This window comes from Achroia grisella, unplaced genomic scaffold (genome assembly GCF_030625045.1).
Source record: "Achroia grisella isolate CSIRO2021 unplaced genomic scaffold, CSIRO_AGI_Agris_v1 utg874, whole genome shotgun sequence".
NCBI classification, from domain to species: Eukaryota; Metazoa; Arthropoda; class Insecta; order Lepidoptera; family Pyralidae; genus Achroia; species Achroia grisella.
Window position 1 is genome coordinate 2,226,308 of NW_026713051.1, and position 25,978 is coordinate 2,252,285.

Here is a 25,978-nt window from a genome sequence, read left to right on the forward strand (position 1 = left end):
AAGGAAATACTTTACGACATCGCTCATTGATATTTAGTACATTTGGCACCTCCAAAACTGTTCTGGTACGTAAGTTTATAAAATAATTCGCAGACGATTACTTAAGTTTCTTGCCAGTTCTTTTCAATCAAATCTGTATACTGAACTGACGATAGGGAAAAATATTAATACAAAAACTTTACATTCATAAGCTGCTAAAATGTCGTACATGAATAAATGATTTTTTATTTGATTTGAGAGATTATACTCTTTTTACTTAGTTAATCAGATTACTTAATGTAATTTCAGGTACCGAGAGTTTGAGTCCATTCTCATTTACGTACCATTTGCCGGACCTACATTAAAATTCCACCGTCCCAATGTGGATAGTTCTTTTACACTAATTCCCTGCCATGTAACGAAATAATTAAATAAACTGCCGACAGCGGCTTTTCCCAAATGTTCAATACTGTTACCATCAAGCAAATAATTTATATTTTCCAACCCATTACAGAATCCTCTGGTATTACTGGGTATTTATGTACTTACAAATATATGAACAGAAGGTCTGCTTCCCATTCGCATAACTGCACCTACCTATTATTACTCCTACCAAATTAATATTAATTAGATGCGTATGTATAAGTATTCACATGCGTTCATGTATTAAATTTTGAATATATTATGATTTCAAAATATGTAAATCATAATTCAACAAATATCACAGATGAAATACGAGTATTATCCCTGTTTCAAAATAGCAATCTCTAGTGGTTTAATCGCTGATATGAAAGCGCATTCCGGTAACAATTGAACAATATAATAAACCAAAATGGCCAGTATTTATAAAAATATAATTTATATATAAAATATTTGTAAAGTGAACTCTCATTAATCTTTTTTTTGTACTTGATTGTCCTTTCATTTATAATTACTAAAAACCCAAATACAATATTAAAAGATGGAGCAATTTTGAATCAGTTGCGAATTAAAAATATGCACAATTGGCATACTTGGAGGATCTTAAAGACACTACCTTTGTTATTTTTGTATTATTTATTTAGAATATAATAAAACATCCTTTATTCAAATAAACTTAATTTAAGGACTTTTGAATAGTCATCGCAATTTTTTAATCTACCGCTCATTCGGAAAGCTGTCTCATAACAAAAATAATTGTATAATTTTTCAAAATGGGTATATTAAGGTTTCTTAATGGTCGGCAACGCGCACGTGATACCCCTGGTGTTTCAGGCGTTCATAGGCTACGGTAACCATTTACCATCAGATGAACCGTATGATTGATTGCCACCATCGTAGCATAAAAAAAAACAATGAGAAACACATTTATGTGTTGCTATTTTAGATAGATTGTCAGTTTACATTTTTAAGTCGAAACTTGTGAAAACAAACTAGTATACATTTGCTTGTAAAAATTGTTACACGTTGAATATACTTGTATTTATGCTGAAGACGCTTCCCCCGTCTGTTCGCTTAGATCTTCTAAACTATGCAACGGATTTTAATGCAGCTTTTAGCAATAGGTAGAGTGATTCAAGAGGAAGCTTTATATGTATAATAATGTACACTCGTGCGAAGCCGGGACGAGTACTTAGTAAATTATATGTACAAATATATTTTGAATATTTGTCTACTCTTTAGTAAATATAACCTAGTTCACATTATGAGTATCTGAACGATTTATGAAGTGATGAAGGTCAGCATTTGGATAACAACATTTGTAACAGATTTTAGTATCGTAATAGATAATTTATTTGCTTCAACATTTACAGTGTTAGGTATAAATGTTTGCCTCATATTCAAGAGGCATTCAAATTCTACTTCTTAGTGGTTTATGATTAAATTATTTTATAAACACAGAATATTAAATGTTCAACCAATTCTTGCAAAGAGTAACAGCTTTTTTATTTTAGCATTTGTAACGCCATTGGTGTAGTTATTTTTTAAATCTGTTTAGTGGCATGTCTCGAATTATTTATTGGTATTTTATTATTTATTTATATGGTGCTGAAGTGTGAGTTAATTTTAAGCAAATTAGTTCTACGTGGTGGCATTATTAGTTTAGTGTATGTGTAACCAGAAATGCCAATAGGTACTCTATTATTGACATATGAAATACTTACCAATAGAAACCAATACAAGTATTGCTGGGAAACCAAAACCAAGTGCATAGCAGGCGTCACCGCCGAAACACATGACACTTCTCCTTAAGGCTGGTGTGATAATCATTCCCATAAATCCACCTAGATTCACCATGCAGTAGAAAGTGGAGAAGAAACGTTGAAGCCGCTGATTCTCGTCGGGAAGACGAAACTAAAATCAACATTAAAAATACGAATAATTTTTTATCATATATATTAACATCGCTATTGAAAAATAAGGGTATGTAATAGAAGGGTGAAAATTTAGGGTTGTATTTATTTTTAATGCCACGTAATAAAAAAAAATGTCGAGAAATTAAAAAATATTTATTGGGGTGAACGGGTGGCTCAATACTTTCGGATATAGAATTATAAATCTATTCTCAGACCTATTGAATTTACATCTATGTATATATATAAAAAATTCATTAAAGTCGGTCAAACCGTTTCTGAGGGTTATAGACTTCTCAGAAACGTTTCTATAAACGAAACCTGCGACACGAGAATTTTATATATTAGATTTAACAAAGGAACCGACATAAATCTTAAAAAATTTTATTTTACTCAGTGAAAAAAAATATTACCATCAAATTCGTGAGATAGAACATAATATAGTAATAACTATACGGGCAGAAATATAGTAGGAAGGAGGATATCTTATGTTAATGTCAGCCATTATAATATCCCTAGTTCGTCAATTTTAGATATAAAATGCTTTATAAGAAATAAAACTAACGTATATTTCGATCTATTCTAGAAAAACGAATTCATGTTTTTGGATAATAGAAAAAATATCTCTAACAGGCTGTGAACTGTGAGGATTATATATTATTTATAGATGAATCTGAGGACTTTACATACATACGCGGATTTAGAGGGAATCTTATTCCTAGCTACACGTGTAGAGCTCTATACCAGATTATAGATCTTAGTGTACTAAATCTTTATTTTTTTAGAATAGAATAGAATAGAAAATCATTTATTCAAATAAACTTATATTGAAGCACTTTTGAATAGTCATCACATTTTTTTTAATCTACCGCTCATTCGGAAAGCTGATCTCATCACAAGAAGAACAAGCAAGAACTTGTGTGTTGCTCCTTTAAGTAATTTTATTCTTACTTTACAATTTAAGTTTAAGTGTGTGAATACAAACCACCGATTAGCACTAATTCCATTAAATAATTATTTAATATTATATAACTCATTATAATAACATAATGCCACGCGATGTAAGATAAGATTACTAATACCTCGTTTGAAGGAGCTACTGAGACGAGAGAAATAAAGATAGAAAGTTAATTATTCAGTACTTTTACAATAGAAACAATATATATACTTATGTCTACGTATAATTAAAATAAACAATTTTGGTACATATAGCACTGAAATGGTTCCACTCAGTTTTACGGCATGTTCTATGAACGAACATGACAAAGATGCTTGTCACTGCTTAATTATAATAATAATAATTAAAATAAAATAAGTGACAAAAAAAATACAGTACAACGAAAAAAATATGATACACAAACAAATTACAATATAACATACAGGCCTAAATTAAAAACAAACACTGACAAATCTACAAAATAAACAAAAAATGTAAAATTAAAATAATTGTTCATTATATCCAATGTATGTATGTATGTTTTTCAATTTGTCGTCGATAATAAGACCTAGATTTCGTGCATATTATACACTTGCTCTAAGTATATGATTTCCAGACAAAACAGGAAAGGTGAATATCACCATTGTGCTTCTGGTGAATTCTGACTTAACTCTTATTCTATTTCTACGCAAGTTGACGCAAGCGGATACTCCATTTCATATTAATATATTTAAAAACCCCTGCATACTGTTTAACGTTTTTAGGTAACGTTTTCATAAAAGACTATTCAGCATGCCTCATACTTCATAAATTTATTGCAACATGAAATTCTTGGCATTTCTGGTGTCCATGCTCTAAAATGTAGCCGTTTACCATAAGGTGAATTCCTCTGGTATATTTACTTTACTCTTTGAGAGAACTATATATTTGTTATGAACACCGATGTAATTAAAAACTTACTGAATGCATTTTCGTTCGTAGACGATGTAATTCACGCCATGTGTTTAACACACTAAACGTTATACAATTATATAATCGGTTATATCCAACTATACAACGGCTACAGTAGTACACTATGTTTAAATTAGGTAATTTATTATTTAACCATTTGACAATTACGAATCGTAGAACTTTGTAGCCATACCACTCGTAGTACAACGTTCATGCAGAATAGAAAAAGTTTCAATACTAATTGGTTTTAAATAAAATCACAACTGTTTTATGCAATCAAAGTCCAAGTTGTAATAACGAGTTTTTATAGCATTTTACATAATGAAACATGCCCTTTAGAATAAATGTAGAGTTTAATATATTTCGCTTTAATAAAAATATGAAAAACCACATGTAATTTGCTGCAGTCGTTTTAGTCTGGTTTATAAAGTCGTAAAGTAATAAAAATTCTAAAAAGCATTGCACTAGCTTTTATAACCTATTCATATTAATCTTCCTACATTTTTATTAAATATTTTTCCATGTACAGCCGAGGTAACATTAATATAGGGTTGTAGTAATATTCCGCTATATGTTACACATAAATAATTTAAACATTTTCATATCCTGTTTTAAAAAGAATTGTGGCCTAGATATTATAACTCTTACTTAGACCTAAAAGATAATGGGATCGAATCCAACTAACACCACGTTGTAATAGTTTATACCCTAGTATCGATCTCCCGTCCAATTGAAATAGCGTGTACCGAGGTTCGAGTCCCTAGCGGTGCCTTCATACTAAAGTCGTATCCGTCAGGCGGGAGTTGGCCTTCAGCCGCTCCATAAGTTCTGCAGGTTTGGAGTGGCATCTGCACTCGCTCTCTATCGTCCGCTTAAGTCGTAAAGACCAGTTGCGCCCAACACAATTAGAGTTGTCAATAAAATAGTTTATATTGAATCTACCTTTCCGGTGACGGATACGCCGATAATAAATGAAATTAAGCCGCTAGAGGCTTGCTGGCTTTACTCTTGATACATTGAATTTAAATATAAGTAGCCAAATTCATAGCTGCAAAGTTACAATCAAGTCCCTGACGATCCTATTCCCATTACATTTGGGATTGATCCATGTAATTATAAATGGATACGGTACCTGGTCACCTCCAAAGGCGGCCACACATGGTTTTATTCCGCCAGTACCAGTCGCAATCAGTGCTAGACCAATCATAGAAGTATACCTGTAAGTGGAGGCAGAAGATGTAAATATTCCCGCATTTAGTATTGTCCAAATGGACACATTTTCGTTCATTGCAGGGGTATTATAACTTTATGGTTGGCAAGTTTCATAGTTCTAACTTCATAACTGACGAATTTCCAATGAATTCTTTATTTCTCCCATATATTGGCCTCATCCCATATTCATCCCCTTTTTATTTTACCCAATGAAGTGTTAAAATTTAACAAATTTTGAATGCCATATTTAATTACATTTAATCAACAGCCAAAAAAATAAATATCAAGCTCCTAGCTTTATTAATAACAATACATCCATACATATTTTCATCTCCCCTTTCAACCCGCTACAACCCTTTCGCACATGTCATTTCTCATAGTCTAGACTACCTGTGTACAATTATATATCAAGTTTAAATTAAATCGGTTCAGTAGTTTTTCTTGAAAACGGGATAGACAGAGAGACACAGAGTTACTATTACATTTATAACATTAGTAAGGATTAATATTGGAATAAATTAATTAATATAGATATAAGGTTTATTTATTAAATTAATTTCTAACAATAAATAATGAAGATCTAACTCTTATGTACATGTTATTACGGACTAAAATTTTAAATTGGTTAAAGACTTATTTTAGCGTTTAAATGCTAATTACATTACAACAGAGATAAATATAAATTATGTTCAATGCGTGGTTCTTTAATATGTATTTAATAGTAAAAACATACGTGGGAGGTAACATGAGAGGCGGTATTGCGGAGCAGCAGGTCAACATGGTTCCCAACAAGTATATCACAGAAAAATATAATATCACTCTGAAATATAATAAAAACATCAGTTTAAGCAATACAGAATGTATAATATTAATACGACAGAAATTAACCGCCTAATAACATTTAGGCGCTTAATGATATACTATATCTATTATTATTTATTACAAGCAACCTACCCGGGAACTGCGAAGCCGCACAAGTCAAATATTTGAGGTTCTTCTTTTATTAAAACTACGATATAGCCTAAAGTGTTCGTTGAAACCAAATAATGTAAAAGACAATTTCGTTCAAAATTAAACGCTTATAATAAATAACGTATTTATTTGTATAAGAAATTAATATCATGTTTATGATATTGAAGATGTCAAAAAAGAGAAAAGGAGATGGGAGGATGACAGAAGGACATTGGCTGGACTAACATAGTGAAGGAAAACGTTGGACAGAAGAACATGGAGTGTTTTGGAGGAGGTCTATGAGGACAAGCTCAAGACAAGCCGAGATGAAAATGAAGAATTATTCACTGCCTAGGCAGTGAATAATAAATAATAAACAAAATAAGAGTAAAAGAATTTTTGAAATGCTAAGATGGGGAGCATGGTATTAAAAAGGTTGTGAAATACTGAAACTAAGGATATTTCAAATATTATCATATATTCAAAAAAATCCATCAAAATTGTGTAGTTATACCTACCTGCCATAGTAACGGTATGTATATATTTAAATAATTTAGGTTTACTACATATAATTAAAAATGTAGATATAAATACGTTTTAATGGATAAATACATTTTTACAAATGGGTATGCTTGTTTGCAACGAAAGTATAAAAAAAAAACCAGTACATATACCTACTTATCATTCAAAACAATCCATTAGAGTAATTAAGCTATATAGTAATAGTAGGTAGGTATAGCTAAAGAATCTGATTCTGCATTTTCAAATAGGTATACGTAGTGAACTTAAATTTAAAAATGTAATGAAGTCAACAATTTTGTGTTGAAGTTGCTCAAAAAGATTTCTGAGCGCACTATCAACGTGAAATTGCTTGTAGAAAGAAAATGGCGACGGGTATACACACAAGTAAAGTGGTTGTTGCTACGTCCTTTGAGTGACGTAAGAAAATCGACTATAAATATGAAATACTCTTACAGAGAAAATCCTCGTCGTTCTATCTGTAGCATACATGGAATAGACTTGTGGAAATATTTTCAAATGGAAAACGAAATAACCTTCAATCAAATAACTTTGGACTTATGCATTTTAGAATAGTTTTTTTTTTATTTTACTGCACTTAATGTTTTTCACTCACGTTCTCATTAAAATACATATTCAGGCAAGAGTAATGAGCAATAAACTTGCAAATAACAAACAAACGCTATGGATTAATATCTACTTTTTCATTTTTAAGTTCAAATTTGTATGAGTACTTTATAACTACCAAATACCACAAATTCATACAAAATGTTAAATATCCAGTTAACAGTTATGCATTGTGTCATCAAATCAATCAATCAAAATGATCAGAGCTTAACAGAGCTTAGCGGTCTCTATAAGCAGCCGTTCCTTTCAATCTTTAAGAGAAGTTATATTAATAAAAACTAATATCGTAATTTACGAAACTCTACATTACAAAAGGCTAATGCTATAAGAGCATTAAAATATAATACTATCTTTTACAACAATAATATTTATAAGAAAATAAATACAAAGACTCTACTTAATAATTATACTCTACATAAGTATGTACTATATACGAGTTAATATCTACTTCTTACCTACCTGTACCTCCCTATAAAGTTGTCAGCCAGTACTGCTCCAACTAGGGGCATTGTGTAGCACATCATAATGAAAATGTGATATACAACAGTTGCAGCATTTTCGTGTAGACATAGCACGTTCCTCAAGTAAAGCGACAAGATTGCTGCACAGAAATGAAATTAAAATAAATAGAAACGCCTCGCACAGAAACTTGAAGTAAAACTAGGCGACGCGACAGCTCGACAGTTTGAATAAAAATGTTACATGCAACTACCTCATATATTTATTTCCGCTAGTAAAGTAATGATTGCAATTTACAATGTTAAAGAACGTAATTATTTAAAATATTTTTGACATCGTTATCAAATTAAGTCTCATTCAAATATATGTACATATATGTAAAATATCTAATATCTGTAATAAAAATTCCTAAACAGGAAGTTACATGTTACTTATATAAGTCTCAACATTATTATGTTGAGACTTATGGACATAGACTTATGAACTTATGGATATCATAATACTCATGGACTCATTATAATGACATGTATGAAGGAAACATATTATGAAGTATAGTGCCCGCAAGATGGCAACTTACATATAGATAGTTTTTTTCTATGCATGGTAACGGAATCGTGTTACCGCCTGCGCTATGGGTTTACACAGGCGGGACACTAGTGGAGGACGATAAGATTATCATGAGGTCACGTCAGTTAGCCCATCGTGACAAATTCACCAGGATTTTATCAGGATGTTTTCCAAGGAACCGTGTGGAGGTAAACCTGACAGGTTGCTAGCAATAAGATCATCAATCCACATTACTACCAATCCTCTTTCCCCTAATCACCGCTTGTTAGAACAGGCGGTAAAAATATAGCTTAATAATAGCTTTATTAATATTCCTTATTACTATATGTCATAACCAATATATAATACGAAGTTCTCGAGCAATAAGGTATATTCATATTTTTAATTTTAGTAGCGAAAGGGGAACCGGTCATTGAGACTATTGTACATTATACATAACTACAATGTCTAGCAATGGGATCATCAATCCACATTACTAACAATCCCTTTTCTCCCCAGATAGTGTACATTAATTTCGTAATCCTACTATTACCGTTGAGTTTCTTGCCAGTTCTTTTCTATTGAATCTGTATACCAAAACTGAACGGTAGGGAAAATATAAAATTTTATATTTGATATTCATTTATTCAGTAACAATTTATATTGTATTTGTAATTATACAATTCTTGCTGCTAAGAAATTCTTCCTCTAAAAACAATGCAACCTGCCCTTAAAAAGCTTCCAATTATGTCTTGTCTATCTTTAAACTATTATATAAGTACATGAACTACATGAAAAAATGATTGTTTATTTAATTTGTTTTGATTCGATATCTACTTTTATATCCCTTTTTGTCCTGTCTCACACTACACAATTCTATTATGTAAGTGGATGCAATATATTCATATATTGAAGCATCGGTAAATTGAAAACGTAGACAGTGGAGAGTTTGAAGCAATACGAATAGATACAGAGCATATTAATATTATGAGAGCCGTGCCGGAGAGAGGCTTTGTTAAACAACGACTGCAACGATAGATAGGTAAGTACTAACTCTGTCTCAGCTGGACTTGCATATTATTTGCTGTATTAGGGGATTAAAGCAGGCAAGCATGCATTCCCTTTGATCATTACTTTGAACATGTATTTTGATATACTCGTGCTACGTTCAAATATTCGTCACTAGAGTCACTTACTTCAGTTTGTAAATAACAATTTCAATATATTATCACAGACTACTTATTCGTATTAAAATTATTTTAGTGATATAATTTGTATTTTAGACAAGTTTGAGGAGAGACTGTGATTTTAGATATTATTTTCAATAATAGTACGCATTTAAACTAATTCGCAGATAAACGATATATATTTTTGAAATGTTTAATCTAAATATATATAACTGAAAGGTGACTGACGTAGTAATCTATCAACTCACAGCCCAAACCACTGGACGGATCGGGCTGAAATTTGGCATGCAGGTAGATGTTATGACGTAGGCATCCGCTAAGAAAGGATTTTGATTAATTCTATCCCCAAAGGTATAAAATAGGGGATTAAAGTTGATATGAAACTTTGTCAATTTTAAACCGATCGAGCTGAGACTTTTCATGCATAAAACTACTATGACGTAGGCATCCCCTAAGAAAGGATTTTGATAAATTATACCCCTAAGGGGAATAAATTAAAACGAGCAAAGCCGCGGAATTAATCAAAGTAATAAACAGTTTATAATTTATCAGAGAATACTATTTTGACCAGTACACATGTAACATACTGACCAAAATCAATAGAGCCTTTATTTGCTTCGCTCTAATAAGGTTAGGGATAAAAAAACAAATTATAACTTACTTCTAAGTCCACAAAATGAAAATCTTTCACAAAACTCGGTTGCTATTATACAAAAAATAGACATCGGATGGCTGGAAAACATTATTAGAACATATATCGACTATTGGTAAATACTATAGTTACATAAATCAAGTAAAATTGTGATTATAATCTTGATAGTTCACTAAAATATGAGATTATATATTATTACGTTTATAATATTCTTCTGACAGTGATTGATGGCAGTAAGCAGGTAATATACTGAGAACAAAGACTCAGAACAAGAACTTACTTCACCGAGGCAAAATAATATTATATAGGTTATGTCTACCTATATCCTCTTCGGTGAATAAATAATACAAATGTTTAAATATTCCAAACATTGAGTAGGTGGAAATTATTCATCAATTTACGATATGATGCGTACAGCCTAAACATTTACTTAATTGCTTAATTTTATAACCAGACTCGAGCCATATTTATTTTTTTTGAGGCTGGGGAATATTATAGAATGGTTATGTTTCTCTCCTTTTTAATGAATTTGTTATAATGTTAAGGTTAAATAGCACTAGTATAAAGTCTATGACTAGTGGTTACTAGGGCTACCCTCCTTGTTTATTGTCAATCAAAAAACTGAAAAGTGTGTGTTATATACGTGTTCTATAACTTATTAAATAATAGTGTTAAAGTGTTCGTGTCGTGTCGTATACCTACTCGCCTGATCCCCTTCAGTATGTAATACCCGTATCTGCTTCCGTCTCCACCGCTTACAGAATTTGATAAGCCAATCTAGTTATCCACTTCAAGACGTCGAATCATTAAGTGACATGGGGCCTAAGTACAATCTGAGAGACGGAGAACGACCTAATTATACCTTATCTGAAAGTGTATCAAGAATATGTGTGCCATATAAGTACAATAAAAGAAAAGTATCCTGGTACATTTGAAGAAGCTATTGAGAGAGAGGATAGTGTGATTGGAAAAAGGCCGTGTCAAGTGAACTCCAGTTCCTAAAAGAGAGTGGAGAAATTACTCCAATGTAATTTAGCCCATTTTTCACATTCTTTAAGAAAATCAGTAATTACAAGTTTAATAAAATAAGTTTTTGAGTTCAGTCATGCGCTATGGCCTAGCACCAAAAAATAATTTACCTAGTTGACGTTTCGGTGGTCAAAGGCGTTTTTTTTTCGGACAACTCTAATGCAGTTGGCCGCAGCTGGCCTTCACAACTTCACCAGACGATAGAGGGCGAGTGCAGATGGCACTTCAAACCCGCGGAATATTATGGAGCGGCTGAAGACCTACTCTCGCCTGGCAGATAACACTTTAGTCTGAGGGCACCGCTACGGGTTCGAACCTCGGCTCAAGCCGTCGTAATTTTGTATTGCCCTATTTGAATTGGACGGGGGATCGATCGAAGGGGTATAAATGAGCTGTGTATTCATCCTATTTATTTGCCGCCCTAATTGATATACAACTAGGACCAATAGATTTATTATTCTTAACATTATGCGAGATTCTAAAGTCGCTTTACAAGTAATCATATCATATGTATATGTCTTTGAGTAATTATATGATTCAGTACAGATGCCCGTTCTAATATAAATAGGGGGAAGGGAATTGTTAGTCAATGGGATTGATGACCCCATTGCTAGCAATGTACCATGTCAGATTAACCTCCACGCGGTTCTCCTGGAAACCATCATGATAAATTCCTGGTGAATTTACCTCGATGGGCTGACCTGACCTCATGCTCTTGTTATCATCCTCCACTGGTGCACCGACAGCACAAACCGTTAGCCTCGAACCTAGAACTAATAACCACACCAATATCACCTTTTAAAAAATATATATACCTATAATTGCGCGACTCGTTTGTTAGTAATTGGACCCATTCAAAATTCAAAGTCCCATGAATTAAAAACCTCCAAGCAGTCTCGTCTAGAAAACTTCATGATTTTTTTTTAAGTAAGTACTTGGCAAAAAAGCTGCCATCTCAGCTTTTTTGCCAAGTACTTACTTAAAAAAAAACATCATATAGTAAGGTGAGGTAAGAGCATCACTAACACCACAGAACATATGTACATACCTACTACATACATGATCAGCACTACGGATATCACATTATCACAACACTGGTACCACGCACCTTCTCCTAAATTTTTTATATTTCTGCCTATACTCACCTACAACCAAAAAACAAATTTCACAACAGGATATTTAACGACTAAAATAGGTGAAATCCATCCACTTCGGAACTAGTTCGGAAGAGCGCACTTAAAGACGACCTACGCGAATTAGTTCTCAGATCCTTCGCTCTTTGGTACGATACAGTCATACAAAAAAAAATAAAAACATGTAATTGAGGGAATAAATATTTGTGAACTACAGGATGACCAATCTTCAGTCAGACTCAAGTCGGGAGCGAACGAACTGTTTCTCAATATACCTGCGAACAAAATTACGCGATCCCAGGCGCGAGTTATGTATTATGTTCAAGGCTTCATGCTCATCATTCATTGGTACCATCTTCATTGGTACCCGACAGATTACAGTAAATGCCCCTAACTTATCTGACCCAATGTAACAGCGTGGCTATTTTTGACTTTAGTGTTGACGATAAATAGAATTTCCAAGGTTAGTTTCTGTTTCGGCCACTAGGCCAGATAATTTTATTGCACTTTACCATAGCGAAGACGACTGTACCATTTATTAATTGAGTTTATTAACAAACTTAAAACTAGTAATGTTAGGGAGCTCCGTAACCGTAACCTAACCTATCAATTATCCGGTTTGTAATAATCCGTCGCCGTAAACGATTCCGAAATAAATGTGTCGGATAATATCGGTTAGGCGCGGAGCCTAATTGAGACATGTTAAGTAACCATTTGTATTTTTCTTTTGAAATTCCTTAAAAAATGAATATCCGTAACCGAAATTATCCGATACTAACGGATAATTCGAAATAATTTAATATCCGCATCCGTATCCGAATCCGGTATAATAATAATTTCTATATCCGAAACCTATCCGTATCCGAAATTTCATATTCATAACATCCCTGCTTAAAACTATCGAAATTGATTATATAATAGAATAGTTCGAAAAATATGAATAATAAATTTCAAACTATTCTAATGCTAATTGCAAACTGCCCTTTAGAGCTTCATCTAACGATACATTCGTTGAATTGACCAAATAACAGCAAAAATGTCACTAGCGCCATCTACACAATGCGTGGGGAACTAATCACGTGAGACGTAATACAAAACGTGTATTCTCTCTTTATATATTTAATAGTAATTAGAAACTGTTACAGTTACCCTTACAATTTTTTGTATATACTGTTTTATTCTCGATAACGCTGTAAGGAGCAATCAGACAAAATGTAACAGACTAATCATGTTATTAAAATGCATACTCACACTGACCATTAAAGTAAATAATAATTTCGAGTAGGTAGGTTATGATAAATTGATAATACATTTAGATATTTCTTAAATATAATATGTCTTCATGTACTATTAAAAGATAATTTATTAATGTGCTTATAAAAGCACATTATATATTTTTATAACAACGCCATCTTCCTACCCTCTATGGTACTAAATGGTCTGGTAATTTGGCGTCTGATTTATAAATGTTTTGATTGAAATATCTACATATTTTTATGTACGTATTGATGCCTACTTTAGTACTTAATTTAGATAGATATTGCATGAAAATGAAACTTTAAACTAAGCAAAACTAATATCACTAAACATCTCATATCTAAGTATATTTTATATAATAAAAAAAATATTATTATGTTTTATATATAAAAAGGTAGTATTACTACTAATATTATAGTTGTGAGTTTTAATAACCGCGTCAGCTACGCTACGCTAACTTATTGTTGTACTAAACACTTTTTGTTACATTTATTAAAACCACAGATAAGGTATATATTAACACTTATATATGTGAGTTACATAAAAGTAGAAATTTGGGAACTCCCTCCTCCACCTTCACACCATAACCCACAGACCAGAGTAATGTCCCATTCCCATTCCATTTGGTTAGATGTTTTAGCCAACCTAATACTCCTCTCAACTCTTAACCATCATTATTAATAGCGAAATTGCTACAGACTGGGCTAAAAATATAGACAGGAAATGTATCACATTTGTCGTGAAAAATGCTAAAAATAGGAAATAAAAAATAATGTCTCCATATTTGCATCCATACTTCCCTAGAAATTTTTTTTCTTTTTTCCCTAGAAAATAATTATCATCGTATATATGTATCAACCGATACTTACACTGCATTTTTTCATTTCCTCCCTCTGCCCCTCATTACTTTTAGTAGTTTTAACTTAAAAACCCAAAAATAAATATTATTAGACTACTATTTTTACTAGCGCAAAAAATACGTAAACTCACTTAAAACATCCTGTGCTTTTCGAAAATTTCACATTTATTCTCCGAAAGTAAAAAACAGACTACATTTGTACTTGATGAGGCTGGGTTCAAAAGAACTTGTATCCAAAGCAGTATACAATAAAAAATAAAAAACTTTGTGTTGACATATTTCAATAACAAATTTCCCTTATTTAACAGCCATAAATGTTTTTCATAATTTCGATTAGATTAAAATGATGCATGACCGAAATAAGTAACTCAAAAGTTTCAATTAAATACTGATAGTTCAGAGAATGCAGTCAATAATTGTTATGAAGTGACGTATTCAATTCAATTTATGGCCGATACAGAGAATTATGTTGATTGATTGTTTCGAATTACTTTGTTAGTTTGGGAACCGAATTCGTTACTCGCGGTCGTGTTCTTCACCTCTCAGAAACTAGAGATCTACGTGTTTCTGTAATTTTGACTCATGCAATAATATTCTAAGATCGAAAATGTACAGCTGGTATTTTATAGTAATTGTAGTCATATCGCAAGCTCTAGTAAACTGTGCAATCATAGCAAATGATGATGTAGAAGAACAAGGTTTATACAGCAAGTCTGATAATGTTGTGATATTGACTCAGCGCAATTTCGAAAGAAAAGTTTACAATCAGAGACATGCCGCAGTTGTACAATTTTATAACAGTTACTGTGGACACTGTAGAGCATTTGCTCCAAAATTTAAAGCAATGGCAAAAGAATTCGTGCCTTGGAAGCCCATTATCCAATTAGCAGTTATGGACTGTTCTGTTGAAGAAAACATTGAAATATGTAGACAATTTGAGGTAATGGCGTATCCATCTCTGCGGTATGTACATGAGCAGTATAAGAAGGCCAATGGGAATGTTGGTGACAGGATACAAATGGCAGAAGCTGGTGACAAACTCAAGGCACAAGTGATTATGAAAATGCAAAATGAACAGTCCAAGGGACGTTTAGGATTTGCACCTAAATTGGGTATTGGTTCATATGCATCCTATGCATCAGCACTCACTGATGTGCCAAATGATGTGACTTATACATTCTTAATATTTGAAAATGAGAACTCTACTATCGGTTCTGAAATCGCATTAGATATTAATGACTATCAGCACATAAAGGTGAAAAGAATTTATGAAAACAGTGAATTGGCCGATATAGCTGGAGTGCATCATTTTCCTGGACTTGTCGCTGTTAGATCTACATTAGAGGCCACAAATATTACCCCAAAAAATCCAACACAACACAATGTGTTAAATGCCATCAATACATTTTTAAAATCTAAAAACTATATATTCCCAACTCGTGATATAACTCATAAAGATAACACTGTGCTTGACCATTCTAATGAAAAACACCTGCCAAATTCAGATGTAGTGTATTATGCTGATTTAGAAAAAACTCTTAAAACAAGTTTGACAACAGAAATAACAAGACATAAAATATTAAAGGGGGAACTCTTAACATCTTTATTAGACTACTTGGAAATACTTAGAAGCTTTTTCCCTGCTAGAGGAAATCTCAGGGACTATATCATTGATTTGCATACAACACTGGGTTCCAAACAAGAATGGAGCGGCAGTGAAGTGTATGAAACAGTAAAGAAACTAGAGAACACTCATGCACCAGTGTATTCATCTGAACTAGAATACATAGGATGCAAAGGAAGCCAGCCTCAATATCGAGGATATACTTGTGGACTTTGGACAATGTTTCATACCCTGACCGTAAATGCAGCTCAGAGTCCAGGAGTAGAGGGCCCAAAAGTCCTGAAAGTGATGCACGGTTACGTAAAGAATTTCTTTGGCTGTACTGATTGCTCTGAGCATTTCCAAGCAATGGCAACCAGAAATAGAATATTTGATATAAAAGAGAACGACAAAGCTGTACTTTGGCTGTGGATTGCACACAATGAAGTTAATTTACGACTAGCTGGTGATCTCACTGAGGACCCTGAGCATCCCAAAACCCAATTTCCTAGTGTAACAAACTGTCCTGAATGTAGATCTGCTCGTGGTGCTTGGAACTTACCGTCTGTGTACCAGTACTTAATAAAAGTGTACAAGAAGGAAAACATCTGGGACCTTAGAAGAGCAAGATCCATAGCAGCAGCACCAAGCCCATTCTCAAACCTGGACATTGGAATGCTAAGCCTCCTGTACATATTCTGTTTATTTATTCTTATTCTAGTCATAAAGTTCTTCTTAACCAACAGATTTTACAGAAAGCGTCATTACAAGCATGGAAGGGGTAAAGTATAACATTGAAATTCATTATAACAGGACTTATGGTTAAGTAGCTTCACCATGATTCTATGTAAGTAGCAATGGGTGCTCATTACACAATTTCCTCTATTTAATATGTCCATATTGTCCAGCTTTCCTCTCACCTAAAATTCTGTGGAGTCAATTGTTACATATCATATTTATTACACTTTATATTATATTTATATAAGTAGTAATGGTACAATTTGATTTAACATTTACAAATAGTGTAGTATTTCATGATTTAAATTATTGCAAAAATGTTACACAGTATTGAAGGATGTTCAACTGTAATTGTGATCTTGTAATACTTCATTGTCACTTGTGTCTCAGATTAAAAAGAAATATTTTATATAATTTTAAAGGAGATTTTCCATTACATTGTCTGTTTCACAAGAAAGGTATGGATATGTTATACAAGATCCTCATGTATGTACCAATTCAGATGGTTATTTTTTTATTTTGTTGTTATGTGCACTGTAGAGGTAACCAAGGATATGATTACAGTGATCTGTTTAATCTGCAACTAGGTATTAAATAACAAAAGATCATTTTTAAAGTAAAATATAATAGGATTTTTAGATCTATTTCTATATAATATATAATGTGATTTTCATGTCATAATAATATTTATATAACACAAGTTTTTTAAGTTATTAGTTGCTAGTGATAATTGATTCCACAGTTCACTATATAGTACTTACTTATTATTGCGCATATTTATATTAACACTGGGACAATATACATATATAATAATATACATAGCAATATACATATGTAATATATATTATATATACATATACAACCTTGGCCTATAATTACCTTAAAAAATACTTAAGTACTATACTGTACTTACACAACTAAAATTTCTTAAAATTACATTAATATTTTGTATTGAAACCCTTTGCTTAAATTACAGTTTTTTTTTTGTAAAAAAAAGTATAATTTCGTTCTTGTAGAGTTATGACATTCCACTCCTATATCAATCAATTCTTTAAAGTTATGTTGCGCTTTAAAGTCGACCATAAATGTTCACTTGGGTTAAGATCCGAACATCCAGACCCCCCTTTTTTTTTTTTTAATAAATATATACCGTGTCAAAATTAAAGAAATTTCTAAGGAATTTTAGATTGACACTTTTGGCCAAGGCAGTGTACATATATATAATGTGAATATGCTGTGTAACACGCTTTTAAAACGGCAGTTTTGTACTAACTATAACTTCAATGCTAACAATAATTCTGAATGGATTACTTGATTACTTTTATTATTAATCACAACTTATTTGTTCTTTCGTCCTTTATTATGCTTTACCTATAAGAATAAATTATATTTTAGTGTTCAAGTAGTAATTAATAGAATTTAATTCAATTAATACGTAGCAAATAACATTTGTCATAAGATAGAATATTAATATCATTTATCATCACATAAGTGGGTAAGTATGATAGGAAGAGAGAATGAGTGCCAAAGGCCTCTAACCATCGTTTAGTAATATGTTCATAATATACATCACTAGGTAGGTATAGCTAATTTCTAAATATGTTCACCACTTTTTACTAAAGTGCATTTACATGCATGTTTTATATATTTACAATTTTGTTTACTAATATGAAGCTTATAATAATAATATTAGGTACCAAGGAAACACTCCAATTGTATAAGTACTAAAGACTGCAAATAATTTTAAATACATATAATGTAATAGATGTATGTAGGTACTTTTTATTTATAACATTTGTTTTATGTACTATAGTGATATATGAGGGGTAAGTAATAAGTTATACATTTATATAAACGCTACGGGTGTGCAATATGGACTTAAAAAAGCCTTATCCTAATATTAATATTTGTAGTTCAGAATCAATAATGCATTTTAATTTAATATTTATTATTATACATTATCCTTATATTGTAGTTATAAAACATGTCTCAATAATCCACTATTTTGGTATTTTGTTAATTATGTTGCCTTGCATAGCTAAACTAAAAGATATATACGTATGCGCTTTTACTGCATATATAGATTTATCTATATATGATTTTGTTAAAGGTTATAAGCCATTGCGTACCCTTAAGATATGCATAATTTAAGTATAAACCATACTGAAAAATTTGTTTATTATTAATGCTCAAAAGCTATATCCATTTTTTGATAATAGCAACACCGGTTCTCTGTACGATATATGTAGAATAAGTTTCAATTAAATTGCCCATAATTATTGTTCCGCACTTTATGATTGGATATACGAGCTCGGGGTTGTGTATCCACTTTTAAACTAATAGGCAACTAACAACGTTTCATTTTAAGCGTATAGGAACATTGAAACCGTATATGATAAACTAGACAATTTTGAATTTAATATTTATCTAGTAATAGAAAACTCTTAATATGAGAGAAGTGTGAGGGGTTGAATTCACATTAGATAATTTAGTTTTAGTTGGATAGACATCGAAGTCTAGTAGGTAGTACAATCGCCTCTTTATATTTAAAGTATATATAATACAGTGAGCATTATTTTACTTATATTCGATTTCAAAAATAATAGGAGGAATTTTTAACCACTTATGAATGTCAAAATGTTTATATTATATTTTTTTCCATACCGTCCAGTTCAGCATACAGAAACAATCGGTTTATTTACAACGTTTATTTAAATAGGTGTCTGTCTGTATCTATGTCTACCCATAACATAAGTTCTGTTTACTTTGGGACTAGATGGAATTGTGTTAATTACTCAGGCTTATTTATTTATTGTAGTTTATTGTTTCATTAAAATCTTTTATAGATTTGAGGGCTGTATCACTTGCAAATGTGTCGCTGTGATGATTAGTGATTTTACGGCTATATATCGTGGACAGCGATACATGTAATTGAATTATGCTCGTTCTTTTTCTGTCTTCTTTATTGGTACAATTAGTTTAATTGGTAGATTCGCCGATATGAGTCAGTCGATCGATTGTTAGCTCATATGTCTTTATTTAATTTGGTAGTCACATTCAGCAGACGAAGTATTTTTCTTCTACTAATTTCATTTTCTTTATGGACATTGAATATTCGTATTGCAAAGTTCTATCATTAGCTGCATCGGAAAATATTGGTGATCGAATAGTTGTAAATTTTTGGTATCCTTCCCTCACGAGATTCTTACTTCTACATTTCTTCGATGAGATTTGATTGCTCTAGAATTCCATTGTGTTATTAATTATTAAATCCCTACGACTACGTTTGTTGTATTTATACATTACTATGTACATTATTATATACTACATTTTAATGTAGTTGTAATTAATCTCCTAGTAGGAATACTATTAGATATAACTTACTTTTTAATAAATACGAATGCAATTATTAATTTCAAATGTACAATGTTAAACAAATAACGTAGGCAATAAAGTCTGTAGTTTTTTTTTCTAAAAAACTTAGTAATGTTCAGCTGTGCGTATATTGTTATTGTTTGATGTGACGCGTAACTAAACTGGCGTATATTGAGTAAATAGATGACATTTCAGGTGGTCACAAATCAAATAAATTAATATACTATTGTCTCGGCACAATAAGCATACATAGTAAAATGTAGTTTTCAATATAGGTAAGTACATGTGAATCACCACTGAGAGGTGCATGCATGAAACATAAAAGGAAGTAAATAAAGCCTGCTTACTAGAATATGCGAACCGAAACAGGAAATGATCTAAAATTTCTATTTAATATTACGAAAAACATTATACGTAGGTACTGAAAACTGCTCAATATAAAAGCTATTAAGGAACGTTAGGTTAGTTTGAATCATTGTTATGGTGCTTTATGTGGTTAAATATAGAATTATTGCTCATGAAATGTGCAATTATAATATTTAATTATTACTATGTTTGTCTCTATTTTACAAGCACAAGAATGAAAAAACAGCCAATTAAACTTAGGTATATTTTAATTATGTATAAATTTAAAATGTTCGCAAAGGACTTAATTAAAAAAGTGTACGGTACAAACAATAGTACATACTTATACGATAATTTGTACATATATATGTGTACAGTTCAGTCCACAGCTTTGCTGTCATAACTGCCTCTGTGGAACGATCACTCAAACTAGTGATTGTTGGTTATGTTTTCTTGTAAATTGTGTTCAGAATTATACATACCTATTACAAATTACACTTTTGTAGTTTCAAGACATTATCAATTACGACATAGCAAGGAAATATGATATTTGCTTAAATTCCAACATCATAGTTATAGTCTTTGCATTGGAGAAAGTCTTTTAAATAAAGGTATAATAATACGCCTATAGTTTTACAATGGCAATAGAAAAACAATGTTTTTGACACTTTAACAACAACCATGAGGTATTTATAAAAGTATAATATTAATTTAATTTAGTTCTCTATATTAATTATGATCTTATTGCTTTCTGATGTCGTATAGTACTATGTACCTAAATATTTAATAACTTTGAACTGCGCAGACTTTCGCAATTTCCTGTAATAGTCCGTACTACAGAGTTCTCAAAGCATACACCTATTATTAGGTGCTGCAGATATTATATACCAGGACGTAATAAAGTTTCAGTGAACCTAGATGTAGTAAACATAATATTGTAGGTAATATTAAATATATAATTGTAATTTGTAAACCGTATTTAAAAAAGTAAACTAACAGTATGTTTTCTGGTGTGTGCCTTAATTATTCACCACGTTAGCTCTTGTTATAGTGGTCCTTACGACGTACTTTAAACTTATACTTAAACGCACAATTCCATATTGTAAATTGTAAGACATTCGACTCTTTTAAGTAATTTATAACAATTTTTCTGCTTACTAAAAGTATTAGAACTATTTTTATGAAAATTATTTGTGATTACATATCAACGAGAAATGCATGTATATTTAAGAATATGATTTAATTACCAATACGAAGTAAGAAACTTGTTTCGTTTTAGTGTATCGTTATTAATCTAGTAATGGTTGGTTGCCTGTTACCAAGATATAATCTGTATAAATTTTATTTACTTATCAAATGTTTGCAGTGGATTTTTGAGAGTACATGCAAAAGATAATAGACGTAATTATAATCATAACTGATATTTAACTTATATTAAAAGATAATTCTGAAACAGTTGTTTCAATTGTAAGAATCATTGTGTTCGTTAATATGTTTTTTCTTTTGTGTTCGAACAGTTTTGGATTGTTTACATCTGGTTGGAGAGTGGACTCAATGTAGGATAAGGTCAGTCGAGGTTATCTCGATTTTATTACTACAGCGGTGGTGGATAATGTAACCTGGGCAAAATACTCATTACTGCCACTGACAATTTATCAATACTTGAAACACAAAGTATTATTTATGTCTTCATATAATTTTTATATTAATTATATTCTTATCTATAATATTTTTATTTTATTCTCGCTTTTTTATTATTAATTATGATAATTACTATTTCATTCATTCTGTTTATTTCACTTAAAATCTATAACTCGAAATGCCTTTGCCTGAGTAGTACAGTATATCGACAGCAATATTTATATGTAAATAAGTATTATAATTTATTTGCTTTACTTAAAAAATGTTGCTATCGGTTTTCCAGCAATTGCGAAATTGTTCAATTTCACCTATTTATTTAGTAACCTTATTACAGTTAGTAGGTAGTATATTTTTATTTATATTTTGTAATTAAAATTTAGTTGACTTAATTAATCCATAATTAAGTAGTATGTGAACAACATTCGAGGCACTATATAATAATAAAATAAAACGAGGCACTATATATGATCATAATTACAAAAAATAAGTATTATTATGTATGATATCAGCATAATTTATGATATCACTGGTTATTGTCCTTAGCCCTAACAGTTGCGCTGCGCCATTGCATTGATATCACTGCATTGCTCCAAAATCGTGTCCTTGTTTTGATATTTATATATATATTTTAACTAGAATGGCAAATAAGACTCTTCAGTTAATGGAAAAAGACAACCGTTATACAACTTTATTTTTCTACATTACATCAGCTACTTGCCAAAAAAAGTCCCGTCAAAATCGGACAAGCCATTTCAGAAATTAGCCGGAACAAACAGACAGACAAAAATTGTAAAAAATGTTGTTTTGGTGTATGTACTGTATGTATATGCATCATATATTCATATGCATCAAGTAACAAACGGTTATTTTAATATTACAGACATTCCAATTTCATTTATACGTATAGATGAGTGTAGGCCAGTTTATTTCAACCGCCCCATGTTGGTAGGTATATTACCTTTCTAAAATAATAACTTTCTCAAATTTGTTTGAGTTTTATTCTCTGAAATCGAATGACCGTCCTTCCTCTGAAATCTGCCGCCCCTAGACCGCGGCCTATATGGCCTATTTATAAATCCAGGACTGATTAACAGTACTATGACAATACAAAAAAAGTCCCAAGGTGTCATTATAACCCAAAGATTATTTTATGGATATTTTACAACCGATAGTAATACTTAAATATATAATAGATCAAACAGAAACTACTAGCAAGGCAAGCTGCTGACAACTTTAAATGTGATACGGTACTCACACAGGCAACCTTTGTTTGTAGGCAACACTGGCTCTTAAGGACCATCTTTGAAGGCATAAATACGGTAAAAGGTATTTACTTTTTAGTAGTAACCCTAATTTGGGTACTATCAAGAACTGCCACCCGGAACGTAGTACCTAAATTAACACACGGAGAAACCAAAAACATATCCGTTTGTAATTTCATAAATTCTAAAATAAATGCCTAGTATTGTTTAAATGGATAATTGATTCTCAAATTATTTTGTTAGTAGAAACTTTGTGTTACATAGGTATTCGTTAATGCGTCACCTTTATTTGGGGTTGGATCAATATGCTTTTCATTTTACATTGATCGCTATCGCCTTATCTGAAATTACTCTTAATCCTTTCATGCTTATCATTTTTCACACAGTTCATCCATATTTTTTTCGTTCCTCATAGTCATAGCTATCAATTTTCTTAACCTTTTTAGTTAATGGAACAATTACTAAAGCTTAGAAATAGTAGGTACAAGAAATAAGAGATTTTAAACGAAATTGTGAAATTATATACGAAATAGCAATAGGTACCTTGTTAAGTTGGTTATCTATCAGATATCAGATTGTGATTTATCGTATTTTAATGGAATCTAAATTCCATTAAAATACGATAAATCAAAATCTGATTGAATGCACAATCAGATTTTGATTTATCGTATTTAAAAAAATCATGTAAATTTTATAAAAGAAACATGGATACGATCAATATTTGTAAAGCATCTATGGGCACAATCTTGAATGAAGAATATAATAAAGATACACTGTGCATGTACGCTTGTCTTTGTAAGATTTAGTATCTACTTATAATAGGTAAGTACTCACGAATGAAGGCAAATGTACCTAAACAAACTGCCCGACACAGTAAAATGATAACTACTAAATTAAGGAGATAACCTATAACTTGAGAGGAGCCATTATATAATTTGTAGATTATTCCAAATGAATATTATTAAAATAATATGTTGTGCGAACCAAGCGAGGTCATTGCGGCCTGCTGCTAATATTTTCATAGCAAACTTGCTTTCCCTGTTTTAATATCAGATTGATAACATTACTTTCATTAATGCAATCAGTTTTATTTATTGTTTTGGTACAATTTGTACAATTTTATTAATTAGTTGACAAAACTAATATAAGTTTACTAACCACTAGTATGATGCCATATTGTGCTTTTAAATATTAAATATTACAGCTTTGTGTTCAATTCATTATTGCATCATAAAAAATGGTAACATCCCATTTTTCTCACTTTTATGACTTTGATGACGTAAACAATACAAAATTCAAGTTTAAATAAAAAAATATTTATAATTATGTATGACGTTTTAATTGCTTATGAACATCAATGTTTTTATATTAGATATATTTTTTCTCTACCGTCCAGTTTTCGTATACTTATTCAATTGAGAAGAACTGGCAAGAAACTCCTTTAAATTTCTTATTTTTTTTAAAGCTAGGTTATTTTTTTTTGAAGGCCTTTATTTACAATGTATAAAGGTGTATATGTCCCGTGCATGAAGTATTGCCATGCACGCTCGTCATTCAAGTAATCGTTTAGTAAGTAGGCTTAGCAAAGGCAAATATACAAAATATAAATAAAATAACACAAGGTATGTATAACGTATTATTTAATTGCAGGTACATGTCGGCCTAGATTTGCAATAGCGAGATGACGTAACACAAGAATTGATTTCCACGTCCAGATAACACCGTGGGATTTTAGATACTGTAAAAATGTCGAGTAATCTATAACTACAAATGGAAGACAAAATATTTGTAAATTATTAAATTTTGTAATGATTTTCAATGATATAATATGCGATTATAACATCTGCGCTGTGGCAAGGTGCGGGTGATAGTTTCAGTAACATTTCATTACACTCTTGAAAATTGCCGCCTCAGTTGAAAATTTACAAATTATGACTTAACATTTTAGCTGTAGGGTACCATTCATACATTCGTAATATATTAAATCTTTAATAACTGTAGTAACTTAAATTTAACTCAGCCAGAACGTTCTAGTATATTCATAAAGGCAACTGTAACCCGCACCATGCTACAGCGCACATGGTATAGTATAAGTGTATATAATTTAAAGATTATTAATTTAATAAAATTAAGCACAGTGTAATTAGATAAAACATAATAAGTGACGTGACTTAGACCTTCGGAATATAAAAACATGAGGTTCGCACTGGCGTCACATGATAACGTGATGTGCTTTGTGATATTCATGTAGATATATAGGCGACGGTCACCACTTACCATCAAGTTGGCTGCCACATTGTTGCCATTCCAAATATAAAAAAGTTGTAAATAATATAAAACTCATATTTATTTTTTAAGTGAATATTTTTGCCATTAAACATTT

At 31.3% G+C, this 25,978-nt stretch overlaps 2 protein-coding genes across 3 annotated transcripts in view; one reads left to right on the forward strand and one right to left on the reverse strand.

The window, feature by feature from the left end:
• LOC131853054 (solute carrier family 15 member 1-like) overlaps positions 1-10,446 on the reverse strand; it is a 43,221-nt gene extending 32,775 nt beyond the window's left edge. For both annotated transcript variants that reach the window (XM_059203849.1, XM_059203848.1), the window contains exons 1-5: positions 10,363-10,446; positions 7,969-8,110; positions 6,146-6,232; positions 5,333-5,417; positions 2,124-2,313 (exon numbers count right to left, since the gene is read on the reverse strand). In XM_059203849.1, the coding sequence (XP_059059832.1) occupies positions 2,124-2,313; positions 5,333-5,417; positions 6,146-6,232; positions 7,969-8,110; positions 10,363-10,444 (586 nt within the window). In that variant the 5' untranslated portion in view covers positions 10,445-10,446. The remainder of the gene's footprint in view (positions 1-2,123; positions 2,314-5,332; positions 5,418-6,145; positions 6,233-7,968; positions 8,111-10,362) is intronic.
• Positions 10,447-14,927: 4,481 nt separating this feature from the next.
• On the forward strand, positions 14,928-25,537 carry LOC131853009 (sulfhydryl oxidase 1-like). The gene is made up of 2 exons (XM_059203794.1): positions 14,928-16,923; positions 25,246-25,537. The coding sequence occupies exons 1-2, from the start codon at positions 15,239-15,241 to the stop codon at positions 25,259-25,261; spliced, it is 1,701 nt and encodes a 566-aa protein (XP_059059777.1). The 5' UTR covers positions 14,928-15,238; the 3' UTR covers positions 25,262-25,537.
• The last annotated feature ends 441 nt before the right edge of the window (positions 25,538-25,978 follow it).